This window comes from Plectrocnemia conspersa, unplaced genomic scaffold, assembly GCF_051122295.1.
Source record: "Plectrocnemia conspersa isolate PC_06_02 unplaced genomic scaffold, ASM5112229v1 ptg000008l, whole genome shotgun sequence".
NCBI classification, from domain to species: Eukaryota; Metazoa; Arthropoda; class Insecta; order Trichoptera; family Polycentropodidae; genus Plectrocnemia; species Plectrocnemia conspersa.
The window spans coordinates 4027501-4039583 of record NW_028277172.1 but is presented as its reverse complement, the minus strand read 5'-3'; the positions used below and the strand labels follow the sequence as shown (position 1 = coordinate 4039583).

General features: G+C 34.6%; 1 protein-coding gene across 4 annotated transcripts in view; it reads right to left on the bottom strand.

The window, feature by feature from the left end:
* spen (spen family transcriptional repressor split ends) overlaps positions 1-12083 on the bottom strand; it is an 80365-nt gene that overhangs the window by 16409 nt on the left and 51873 nt on the right. For 3 of the 4 annotated variants that reach the window (XM_088190520.1, XM_088190518.1, XM_088190519.1), the window contains 6 exons: positions 2136-2414; positions 1892-2026; positions 946-1822; positions 726-866; positions 386-648; positions 54-312 (listed from right to left, as the gene is read on the bottom strand). In XM_088190520.1, coding sequence (XP_088046646.1) covers positions 54-312; positions 386-648; positions 726-866; positions 946-1822; positions 1892-2026; positions 2136-2414 — 1954 coding nt within the window. The remainder of the gene's footprint in view (positions 1-53; positions 313-385; positions 649-725; positions 867-945; positions 1823-1891; positions 2027-2135; positions 2415-12083) is intronic. The other variant, XM_088190522.1, reaches the window with a different exon arrangement.

The window sequence follows — 12083 nt, the reverse complement described above, 5'->3', positions numbered from 1 at the left end:
CGTTTTAAATCGCGATCGACAAGAGCGCGGACCGCTTCTGATCGGCAACTCACCTTGAACCGCTTCTTCGGACTGATCAATTCGTCGCCACTGCTGGGACACTCCTCGAGCTGTTCGAGGAGATGGACCCTCTCCTTCTGCAAGAGGCGCATGTTCGGCGCCACTGGTGGCGGCGGAGCGGGCGGTCCGGACACAGGCGACGAGACAACGACGACGCTCTGTATGACCGGACCGTTGGGGACGACTGCTCCGATTCCGCCTGCGGGATCGTAAGCGGCTTCGGAACCGGAACCTCCGCTAAAGTCCTCGTACCTGCGAAAGATGCAGAGTCAGATATGGCAATCTTAAAGGGGCGTAAAATCGGAGAGCGAGAGACGCGACTCACCTGAACCTCCTGTCTGCGAATTCAGCCGTCGCGTCGAAGTGTTCGCCGGACGACTGCGAGAGGAAGCGAGAGTTGCGATTTCTGCCGTACGCTGACGCTTGGCGAGAACGAGGACTGCCTTCATATCTGTTGTTATATTTAGCTGGCGCGGGTTCGAAGCTTCTAGCGGGCAATTCCGAAAACCTGACTTCGGCGGGCGCTCTGGTCTCGGGGGTCGCCCCTACGCTGTTGCACTGCTTTTCGCGTTGTTCGTAAAAAGCCTCCTGCAAGACAGGATCGATGGTAAAACGCACGATTCTAAAGCAGAGTGGAAAAGGGGGGGGGGGGGCCAAACACTAACCTGGCATTCTCGAGACGCGAAGTCGACTTGCAATTTTCTGCCTCGCACGGTGAGACCTCGCAGCTCTTTGACGGCCTGCTGGGCGGCGGCTACCTGTTCGAACGCCACCAGAGCGTGACCGGACCCGTTGCACAGCGAAATCTGAGAAGAGAAAAACGAGCGGTTCGGTCGAGTCGAGAGTGAACGAAGAAAGACGCGAAACAAAAGAAGGGGGCGTTACCTGCGTGACGGCGCCGATTCTCGTGCAATGAGCGAAGACTTGCTTTTCGGACGACTCGGTGACGCCGTCGATCCATATGCAGGAGGTGGCCATGGACTTGCCGAAGCCGAGCTTCACCCTGCTGCCGCCAACGTGCTCGCCGTCCATGTTGCGGATAGCGTCGACGACGGAAGAGATGTTGGCGTATTGGCAAAAGGCGTAGCCTGCGGCGCCGCCGCTCTGCTTTTTGACGTCGATCTCGACGATCTTTCCAAAGTGTTTGAACTTATCGCGAAGCGTCGCCGCAGTCGCGTCCTTATCGAGGTTGCCGACGAACAGCGTTCTCGTCGCCTTGGGATGGAACTCGTCGAGATCCGTCTCGTAGGGGCGCGACTCGTCGTCGTCGGCGTCCGCCCCCTGGTAGGGGGCGACGGAGATCTTGCAGCCGAAGAAGAGCTTGTCCTGCGACACCTCGAGGGCCTTCTCGGCGTCGGACGCCTTCTTGAACCGAACGACGGCGTATCGATCTTGATTGGCGCCGACCACTTTGACGCACGACACCTTACCGTGCTTTTTATATTCGTGAAAGAGGCCGTCTTTGAGCGAGGAGTCGGACGACCTCTGCGGCAGGTTGCGAACACAGATGGCGAGCGGGCGGCCGCCGCTCGGCCGCCGACGCTTTCCGCGCGAGCTCGAGGCGCGAGAGCTGGACGAAGAGCCGGAGCGCGCGGCCGAGCTGGAGCTGACGGAGCGGCTGCTGCTGCCGGAGCCGGAAGAGGAGCCCGATCGAGCGCGCCGCCTTCCTCCGACTCCGACTTCCGGTCCTACGGTCTCGGCGGACGCCGTCGGAGAAGACCCGTAGCCGCCGTACCATCGCTGGTGAGATCCACCGCGCGAACTGCGGAAGAGAACGGTCAGACGGTTCGGGAAGACGGTTCGGGAAACGCGGCCGTCGTTGGAAACTTACCATCCGTCGCCGGTCGCGGTAGTATACGTCGAAGGTCCGTTTCTGTAAGGGCGATCTCTAGGACGAGCCGTTCTGTCGACGACTGCCGACTGCGTTCCGGGCGCTGCGGCGCCGCTCGAAGCGCCGGAGCTGGACCTGCAAGAGAAGAAGCCGAGTTGTAGTGCTGGCCGCGATCGACGAGTGACGGGCGACACTCGAAAGACGAACGAAAGAGACTCTTTAGAGAGAAAGGAGAGTTGGCTACCCTTGGTAGGCGGGAGTCGCGGCGGCGGCGGGCGGAGACGAGGGTCGCGAGAGGATCGCCTGCGGCTCATAGTAGACGGTGGTGAGAAGCCGCTCGTCCAACGTATGGTCGACGCCGTGAGCCTTCGCCGCCGACTTGATGTCCATGAAAGCCACCGCCGCGCAGACTCCGCCGCCCGCGCCCCCGCCTCCGCCCCCGACGTCGTTGTCGCCGCCGCCCCCGCCCGCCGCCTCGCCGCCCCCGCCCGCCAGCAGCTTGACGTTCTGCACTCGGCCATACCTGCAACGCGAGCGACCGGTTATTCACACGAAACACGCCTTCTACCGACACTTTCCGACAATCATCTTTTCTACGAAATCTACGACGACGACAGTGTTTACGTCCGTACGATACATAATTATCTATTTCATATATATAACCCATAAAAGACGAGCATTAATCGCGCGAAACGTCTTATAATTAGGAACGAATTTATAGCGTTTTGTTCAGATCGACAAAACTGGTTTCTTCGTATTCTACCGATAATCGAGAAAACGTAGAAGTTACGTGAGTAAAATATATAACGTATGTCCACTCAGAAAGGGTTTAAAACGCGTATTATTTTTGGTAACAAAATCGGTATTTCGAAACGTAATGAACCATTCTCATCTGCATTAGTACGGCTCGAATAACAAAACCGGTATTTTACTGAGCGTTTGCGATATTTGGACCGGAATACCGAATGTGGCCAAGTCGCGGCTATATACATAGATATTTATCTCACAGATAAAAAATAATACTAATATATATTCTCAGTTAACGCTTTATTTAGTTACTATTATGTATTGAAGAATGTATACTGCGATATTTTCTTTCAACAGAAATAAAATAATACCTAAATCGTGTCACTTCCTTATCCAGATTAAAGTCATACATTTTTTCGCTGCGCGATCGAATATTTTCATAATAGAAAGGCAGATAGCAATAGATAAAAATCTATTAAATACAATCCAGTGTTTTACTCTTTATAAATACCAAGTAAGCGTTTAAAAATAGCTTGTGGTTATGTAAAATTTAGGTACCACTGCTCTTTATAACGCATGTTAGTCGTGTCTTTCGAGAATAACATTGCGTAATCGATCGTGCAAGATTATATAAATGATCCGTGTATATTTATTTTTCATCATTTTGATGTTAGTGATATAAACAAAAAAAAACATAAAATCAACAGATGCATTTAAGAAGTACACTCGAAGCATCAATTAGAATTTAATAATAGTAAATACATACACATACATCAAAGATTATATTACATTCAAAACGTTTCACATAAAATCATACATCACACACTTTTTAAAAAATAATATTGAGCTCACTGTAAACACTAATATTAATAAATGTTTAGTTGATTACAGCCGATTACAAAATTACTAAAAAATATTAATGAATTATATTTTTCGCGAGGTACATTTTACCAGTAAATTGATAATCATTTTACGAGTGACCTTACCAAAATGTATTTTCAAAGTTAGGAATTAAACTCTAGTTCACGTACGCATTATATTTTGATAATATCGTGGTTCAAAATCCAAACAGGATCCGAAAGAAAACTGGTTTTGACCGCCTATTTTTTTTATAAACGTTGCACCTGTGTGCCTAGATCTAATTACGCTCCCAGAGCCCAACAGAATCTTTAACGTTTAGTTCAATAAAATAGGGAGCTGTTAAATTAAATATCTCTAAAACAGATTTCCATTAAATATATGTCCATCCAACTATTATTCCAATATATACCGAAGCTAATTATTGAACGAATAAATAATTTACTATTTATTGAAACTATAATCAATAACTTCCAGTGGTGTAAGTGGAGCCGGAACGTCGTTTCGGTACTTTTTTCCATGATCGGAACGCGTTCCAGTACAATTTGTTAGAAGATGAAGAACCGCAGATGGCTTCTATAGAAAAAGCCATCAAGAAAATCGCCAGTATTCCTTGGGCACCTAAAGGTGCCATAAACATTTGAGGCTAATAATATGGTTATTTAGTATAATTTAATATAATTTATCACTTGAATTTATTGATCCATAATATTTTGAAAAATATGGCATGAATAGCTGCCCACCACATATTAACAAATTTCAAAATGGCGCGAAAAAATATGAAGCGCGGTGAAAGGGTTAATTAATTGAATAGTCAGCGATAGCACACTGCACAACTCAACTACAACGCAACAAATAAAATAATTAGGATATTCGCCTCCGGGTTCACATGAACTGAAATCCATCGATTACCACAAAAAGAAGTAACGTTCCGGTACTTATTTTTTAGAACTACATCACTGGCGCTCTTGCTTCGGCGTAACTCAAAAAGGTACACTGAACCGGTTCGTTTTAATAAATTTGTACACAAAATGGTGGTTTTTTAGACTCTTCGAGATTCGTATTTAAGCAAATTAAAAAATAACTTTCTTAATAATTAAAATAATAAATTGTCAGCTTCAGGTACCGACTAATGCGACCTGCTCACTCAGTATGCGCTCCTGCTACCCGGTAACTTAAAAACGCGCACTAAACCGGCTCGCGTTAATACATTTGTGTACAAAATGATAGTGTGAAGCAGTGCTTTTTTAGTATACGCTTCGACGCGACTCATGATATTGGTACTCGAGCATAATTTGCATAATTTCCAATAATTAATTGTCAGTTTCACTGACTGACTAATGCGACCTGCTCACTCAGTATGCGCTCCTGCTAGCGCGTGACGCCAAAACGCGCAGTAAAACCGGTTCGTGTAAATAAACTAGTACACAAAATGATAGTTTGAAGGAACAGGCCCCACCGGTCGTCGTCTTTCATTACACACTACATCATCGATAACTTCTGAAGGTGCATGGCACACAAAATATAGTCAAGGAATTTCGCAAGCTAATAAAACGTTATTTACAAAAGCCGCAGTTTCAAAATTAAATAATTAATAAATTTACTCTGTATAGAAGATATGAAAATATTTCATACAGCTACAAATAAATTTTGATTATCATTTTAAATTAAACATAGTTGTTTACGCTAAACAGCTGTCGTCTGTGCGATGCTCAAAATGGGAAGAAAATGCCGAGGCATTGTAGTTAAAATATTCTTAAAAAATTTAATAGCGAATGTTAAAATTGCACTTGAACAATGAAATGCCATTTCTGAGAAATAAAATAGAAATACGGAGTGACTGGCATTTTAAAACCAATTTACAACGAAAATCAACCACTACAATTAAAGTCATCCGATTTTTTATCACAAGTCTCACGAAACAAGATTGTTACTATTTTTGAAATCCTAAACGATATGTATGCGGAAAAAAAAACAATTTATTCTCCAGCTAAAATCGTTATAAAATGTTTCATCACATGAAGATTTTTATACTGAACATCAACTTTTACAAATTTTTTCTCACTGATTTAAACTTCAGTTTATACTATCCATTATTTTAAATGTTTAAATACTATAAAAATAAAGTTTAATCAATTAATATCTACCGATGTAAACGATAATTTACCACAAATTTAAAAATAAATACATGCTTAGAAGTTTTTAATAACAATAATATTTTGTATACAGAGGTCTGAGAAACAGTGGTTTAAACATAGTCATATTTATTATAATAATATCCATACACTAATAAAAGTAATAAATGTGTATGAATATATATCCCTTAAGCAACTTTTGTAGAATATTTAGGACTAATGTGGCCGTAAGTGGAATGATCGAATGATTCAGGACCGAACAGACAGGCTTCGGTGGAAAGCTTGGTATATATTTTTCGGCGTTTGATTTTGATGCGACCGTTTATAAGCCAAACTTATTCTCGGAGCAAGATAAATAACTGCTTCTTAGAAAATGGCGACTTGTTGATAAAAACTTCGGTGAAGTTTTGGTTCTAAGAAACCCCTTCCTTCCGCCAGAGGTGCCAGAGATACCAGTGAATCGAGCCACGGCCTGTCAATTTACTTGAGGCCGAGAAAGAACGAACCGCGCACCATAGGTGCCTACACTAGGGTCAACTGTCCTTTTTTTATAAAGGACAGACCTTTAATCAACTCTCTTGTTCTCTAGAAAAAATAACAAATGTCTTTTATTTTGTAAATAAAAACCTCAAAACTGAATGATAACATTTGACGTAAATTAAACAGCTGGTAAATTGAACAGCTGGCTGCTTAGCAATCACTTTGTCTTCTCTCATAGTCTCCGCGTAGATGTGCTTCGTTTGCATTTGTTTCGTTCGTTCTAAAGCATTTAATGTGCCTGGCTATTTATAATATTCATTCTTTAACCTTGTGACTTTTTTGTCAAATTGTTGTACACAAAATTTTTGTGCTCATCTCATTTTATTAACTATTGTACGTCCATAAATACATTATGGAACCGACAAGAATAAGACCAAGCGATTATGTTCGTATAAAAAAAATTGGGAATAAAATTATGAATGGTTGGCGGCAACTATTAATCCATAAGAAGCAAAGTGTACTATTTTTTAGTATTTTTAAAATTGTATATATGGGCAATAAGATAGCATAAAAATACAGATTGTCATAAAAATAAAAGCAATATTATTAACTGATAAGCTGATAAATTGATATTCTAAAGGAAAAGATATAATAGTTGCTTCGGAAATAGCTTAAATATACCATGCAGTTAAACATTATCAATATATAACTGACTTGATTGCAGTTTGAAATTAAATTAAAGTAACACCGAAAATATTTTGTGGTAGAACAAAATCTGAAGCAATCGTTACAAACGTGCTTAGTTTAAAAGGCTTTTGGAGTAGTTTTGAACGAATTGACATGAAAATATTTCCAGATATGCGATATATTAATATGAAATTTGGTAGTGAATTATATAATTGACTTTTTTAAGGACGCCGGTGTTCACTCACGTACGACGACATTAATGCCGCTAGGACGCGGGTGTTGTATTATTTTTTTTGTACAATTATGAAATATATTTTTTTCGATAAACTAGATTTTATTTTGTTCCTATAATAAATATAATTTCACACAAAAATAATTAGCTTTTCAGAAATATTTTTATAAAACATCATATGCCAAAAAAATGCTTTGCATTCTTAGCATACACCGCCTAATTTCGCTTGGCACTAAAAGGGTTAAGGCTGCAGATAAAATATTCCAATATTTGAAAATAATGAAGTAGTTGAAAATAATTTCTTATTTTAGTGCAGATAATGCAAATTGTAATTTTGGAATAAGGCATTCCTTATATAATAACATCCTTACATTAAATGAAAGTGTTGTTAAAGCTAATTGCAATGCTTACATTTTACACAATACATAAAATGTGCTATGGGAAACTTGGATGTAGACATAAAAAATATTGTCCTAAACATCTTTGGCCATTTTTCAATGTCAGCAAAGAGACGCGAAACACGTAAGGCTTTTATTTATTTATAGAAACGTAAATCAGTGAAATTCTCAGATCTGTGCCTACTAGGTAGCTTTTTTTTGAAGTCATGCATTGAAAGAATTTTAATTTCGTGGGAAGTTTTAAGTTCTAATTTCTTAAGCAGCTTTCAATTGGTGATGATTTTATAGAAATTACACTAATTTTTTAAATATATATTTATTGTTGTTGCAACATGTCGATATTTAGCTAAGCTGTTGAAGAACGAGAGAAGAATGAAACTTCTGGAGCGAATTTTCACCATATTTTGACCAACTTAAGAAATAAGCTAAAATCTTGATATGATGAGGATTTTTTTGGCTTTCAAGTTTATCGATGACTTTAATTTATTTATTTTTTCAGCACTTAGAAGAACACTGATAAAAATTCGACATTAGGCAAGTTATCAATTTAAAGTTTTTTAAATAATTAATTTCTAAAATACCAGAAATTTGTTAAAGTTATTGAAGATTTGAAGGTAAAAGAAAAACTAAATTTGAATACGAACTGAACATTTTACAAGATGCAAAACATCAAGTAGCAAATGGCACTTGATCTTAAAAAGTGCTGTTCATAAATGCATGAAATATTTTTGAAATAGTTGCACATGTGTTTTCAATTCCTGTAACATCGGCATATTTGAAAATAAAATATTTGTCATGTTAACTAAATAGAGAAATTAATGTGTTCAGTTGAATTTATAAAAAAAAAAAAAAAAAATTATTTATATATTTTAATTTGAAAGAAAATTGTTCAGAATTTGTACTTTTCTACTTTTTTGAAGCAAATTTTTTTCAATTAAATTCCAATAACTATTCTAATAATGCATCTTTTGTGTTTAATAAGTCGTTATATTATTACCTAAATTACCAAAGAAAATCATTTTTCGATTGAAGTTTTAAGAAGTTGTTCGTTCACATGAATATTATTTCCAAAATTGCATTCCAATAATGTATCTGATGATATTTCATCGAGCCTACAGTCTAACAGTAAATTAATACCTACACATATTTTAAAAATCTTTCTTTCAATTTTTAATGATAAGGATAATAATAAAAAAAAGGAATTAACATAAATATATTTTGGGAGTGTCCTTTATTGCGACTCGACATAGTTAACATCCCTAGCCTACACCGTTTAGTTAGTCAGTCATTGACTGCAGATCTAAATGGTGCGTTGCCGAGGGTCTGCGTCCCTAGATACCGTGTCTTTAGTGGCAGCATTAACTATTTTTATGTTTGTGACATAACTTAATTATTAACCAATAAAATTATTTTAGGAATATCAAGGGCTGAATTATTTGCTTCGGCAAGCAGCACATAAAATCTTGAAAATTGTATTACATACATAAATAAGAAAATCAGGATAACGGCGATGGTACCGTAACTTCAGGAATTTTTTTAAGGGATGTGGATATTAAAACAGTTTATGAATATCTGTATTTAAATTTGGTAAATTGAATGGTTCCACTACACTCTCCGTAAATTGTCCGAACCGAAGCTACAACTGAAGTCGGCCGAGATCTACGACTTCGAGTAAGCGCCCACACTGTCGCAGATTTCATATGCTCGCGAGCTTCGCGGCGTGCATGACGTTCGGACGGCGGTCATATTTGCGCGCGATCGAAAAAGTGCCAAATAATCACAATTTTAAAATTGTCATATTATTAAAATTATGCTACTGATAATTATAAAAGTTTGTGTGGGCACTCACCAATACAATATCATTGAAAACTTTTCGGTCGTAAATATTCAATTTACGCAAAAACGTTATCGGCTTTTGCAAAATGCCATAAAGCATAAAAATGATATATCATAATACGAACACCACATGTGTGACTATCCTAGAATTTGTCGCCATCGATTCTAAATAAGAATTCGTTATGGTGTGACATTTATATAAACCGATCTAGGAAAATACATAAGGATATTGGAAAAGATTTTTTTTAACAAAATCAAGTACCACTAATTATTTAATTTTATATGAAAAAAATATAATAACAATATCTGTTAGAAGAATATACTATCAAAAATATAATTAATCCCTTTTGGTGCCCTAAAATATTCAAACATGTCAGTAAGTTCCCGATAGGCATGTGGTATTATAACTTGACCACGTGACCACAATGCAGCGCCCGTCATGCGTGTTGACCATAGGACGCCTACGCGCATATTGAAATTAAACCGAGTTACTCGTTCTATCTCAGTTTGCGAAACACCATATCATTATCTCTCTCACTCTCGTCACTTTACACGCGAGAGAGCGAAAGGGGAAGTATCTCATCGCTCGCGCTCGAAAGAGCAGCTCCGACTTTGTTCCCTTTGATTCGGAAAATATGCCGACAATGTTCGGAAGCGCTCGAAGCTGGCCAAGTCGACTGAATTACCGCCACTTTACCTCCCGTTCTCGGTAACATCGGACAATTTCCGAGGGATTTTAGAGCGAGCAGAACCTAACTCGACCGAAGTAACCTACTAATTCTCCGTCCTTGGCCAATTTTGGCCAACTTCCAGAGAGTGTAGTGCAGGCATAAGAATCATATGAGAGATATTGGTATGAGTGGATTTGAAATTGTTTGCTATTTTAATAAAATACTATCATAACTCGAACCCATATATTGTATGAGTTTTAAAAACTAGTAAATAATGCAGTAAGAAGGTATGTGTTGACTAAACTTTTTATACTATAAAAAATAGTTTTTCTGTAAAATGATATTATGGGTCCACATGCGATAGTCAAATATATATATATATATATATATATATATATATATATATATATATATATATATATATATATATATATATATATATATATATATATATATATATATATATATATATATATATATATATATATATATATATATATATATATATATATATATATATATATATATATATATATATATATATATATATATATATATATATATATATATATATATATATATATATATATATATATATATATATATATATATATATATATATATATATATATATATATATATATATATATATATATATATATATATATATATATATATATATATATATATATATATATATATATATATATATATATATATATATATATATATATATATATATATATATATATATATATATATATATATATATATATATATATATATATATATATATATATATATATATATATATATATATATATATATATATATATATATATATATATATATATATATATATATATATATATATATATATATATATATATATATATATATATATATATATATATATATATATATATATATATATATATATATATATATATATATATATATATATATATATATATATATATATATATATATATATATATATATATATATATATATATATATATATATATATATATATATATATATATATATATATATATATATATATATATATATATATATATATATATATATATATATATATATATATATATATATATATATATATATATATATATATATATATATATATATATATATATATATATATATATATATATATATATATATATATATATATATATATATATATATATATATATATATATATATATATATATATATATATATATATATATATATATATATATATATATATATATATATATATATATATATATATATATATATATATATATATATATATATATATATATATATATATATATATATATATATATATATATATATATATATATATATATATATATATATATATATATATATATATATATATATATATATATATATATATATATATATATATATATATATATATATATATATATATATATATATATATATATATATATATATATATATATATATATATATATATATATATATATATATATATATATATATATATATATATATATATATATATATATATATATATATATATATATATATATATATATATATATATATATATTACTTACTTCACGGATATGAATATTATTTATATTAATATTTTTTAAATAATATTTATAGCATATTTCAAATGAGAAATTCATCTTATTAGGAAGATAAAAAGAAATAGAAATAAACGCTATTAGCTTTTTGGGTTGAGGTAAATGTAATTTATTATGTTGCAGCAATATACAGTGAAATCTCTATGTAACGAATATCGAAATAACGAATCTAATTTGTACCTGAAACACTTTCATACAAATGTTTTCATTGTAACGAAGACTGATCTCAGTATAACGAAATATTTTGATCCGAATTCGAGAATGACGTTACACAACTTTTTCTCCAAATTCAGTTCGTTCTTGATTTGGCGTGTGCTGGATGTCTTCACGAGCGACATTCAAGGTGTTTTGCCGATCCTCAAACTTTTTTATAAATCATTATTTTAACAAATTTTATTGTGTTAATTACAGTATCTTTAAAAATGGACAAAGCGATCTGTCAATCTTGTAAGAGATTATTTTGATGCTGTAGTAATATGGTAATTAAAAATAAAAT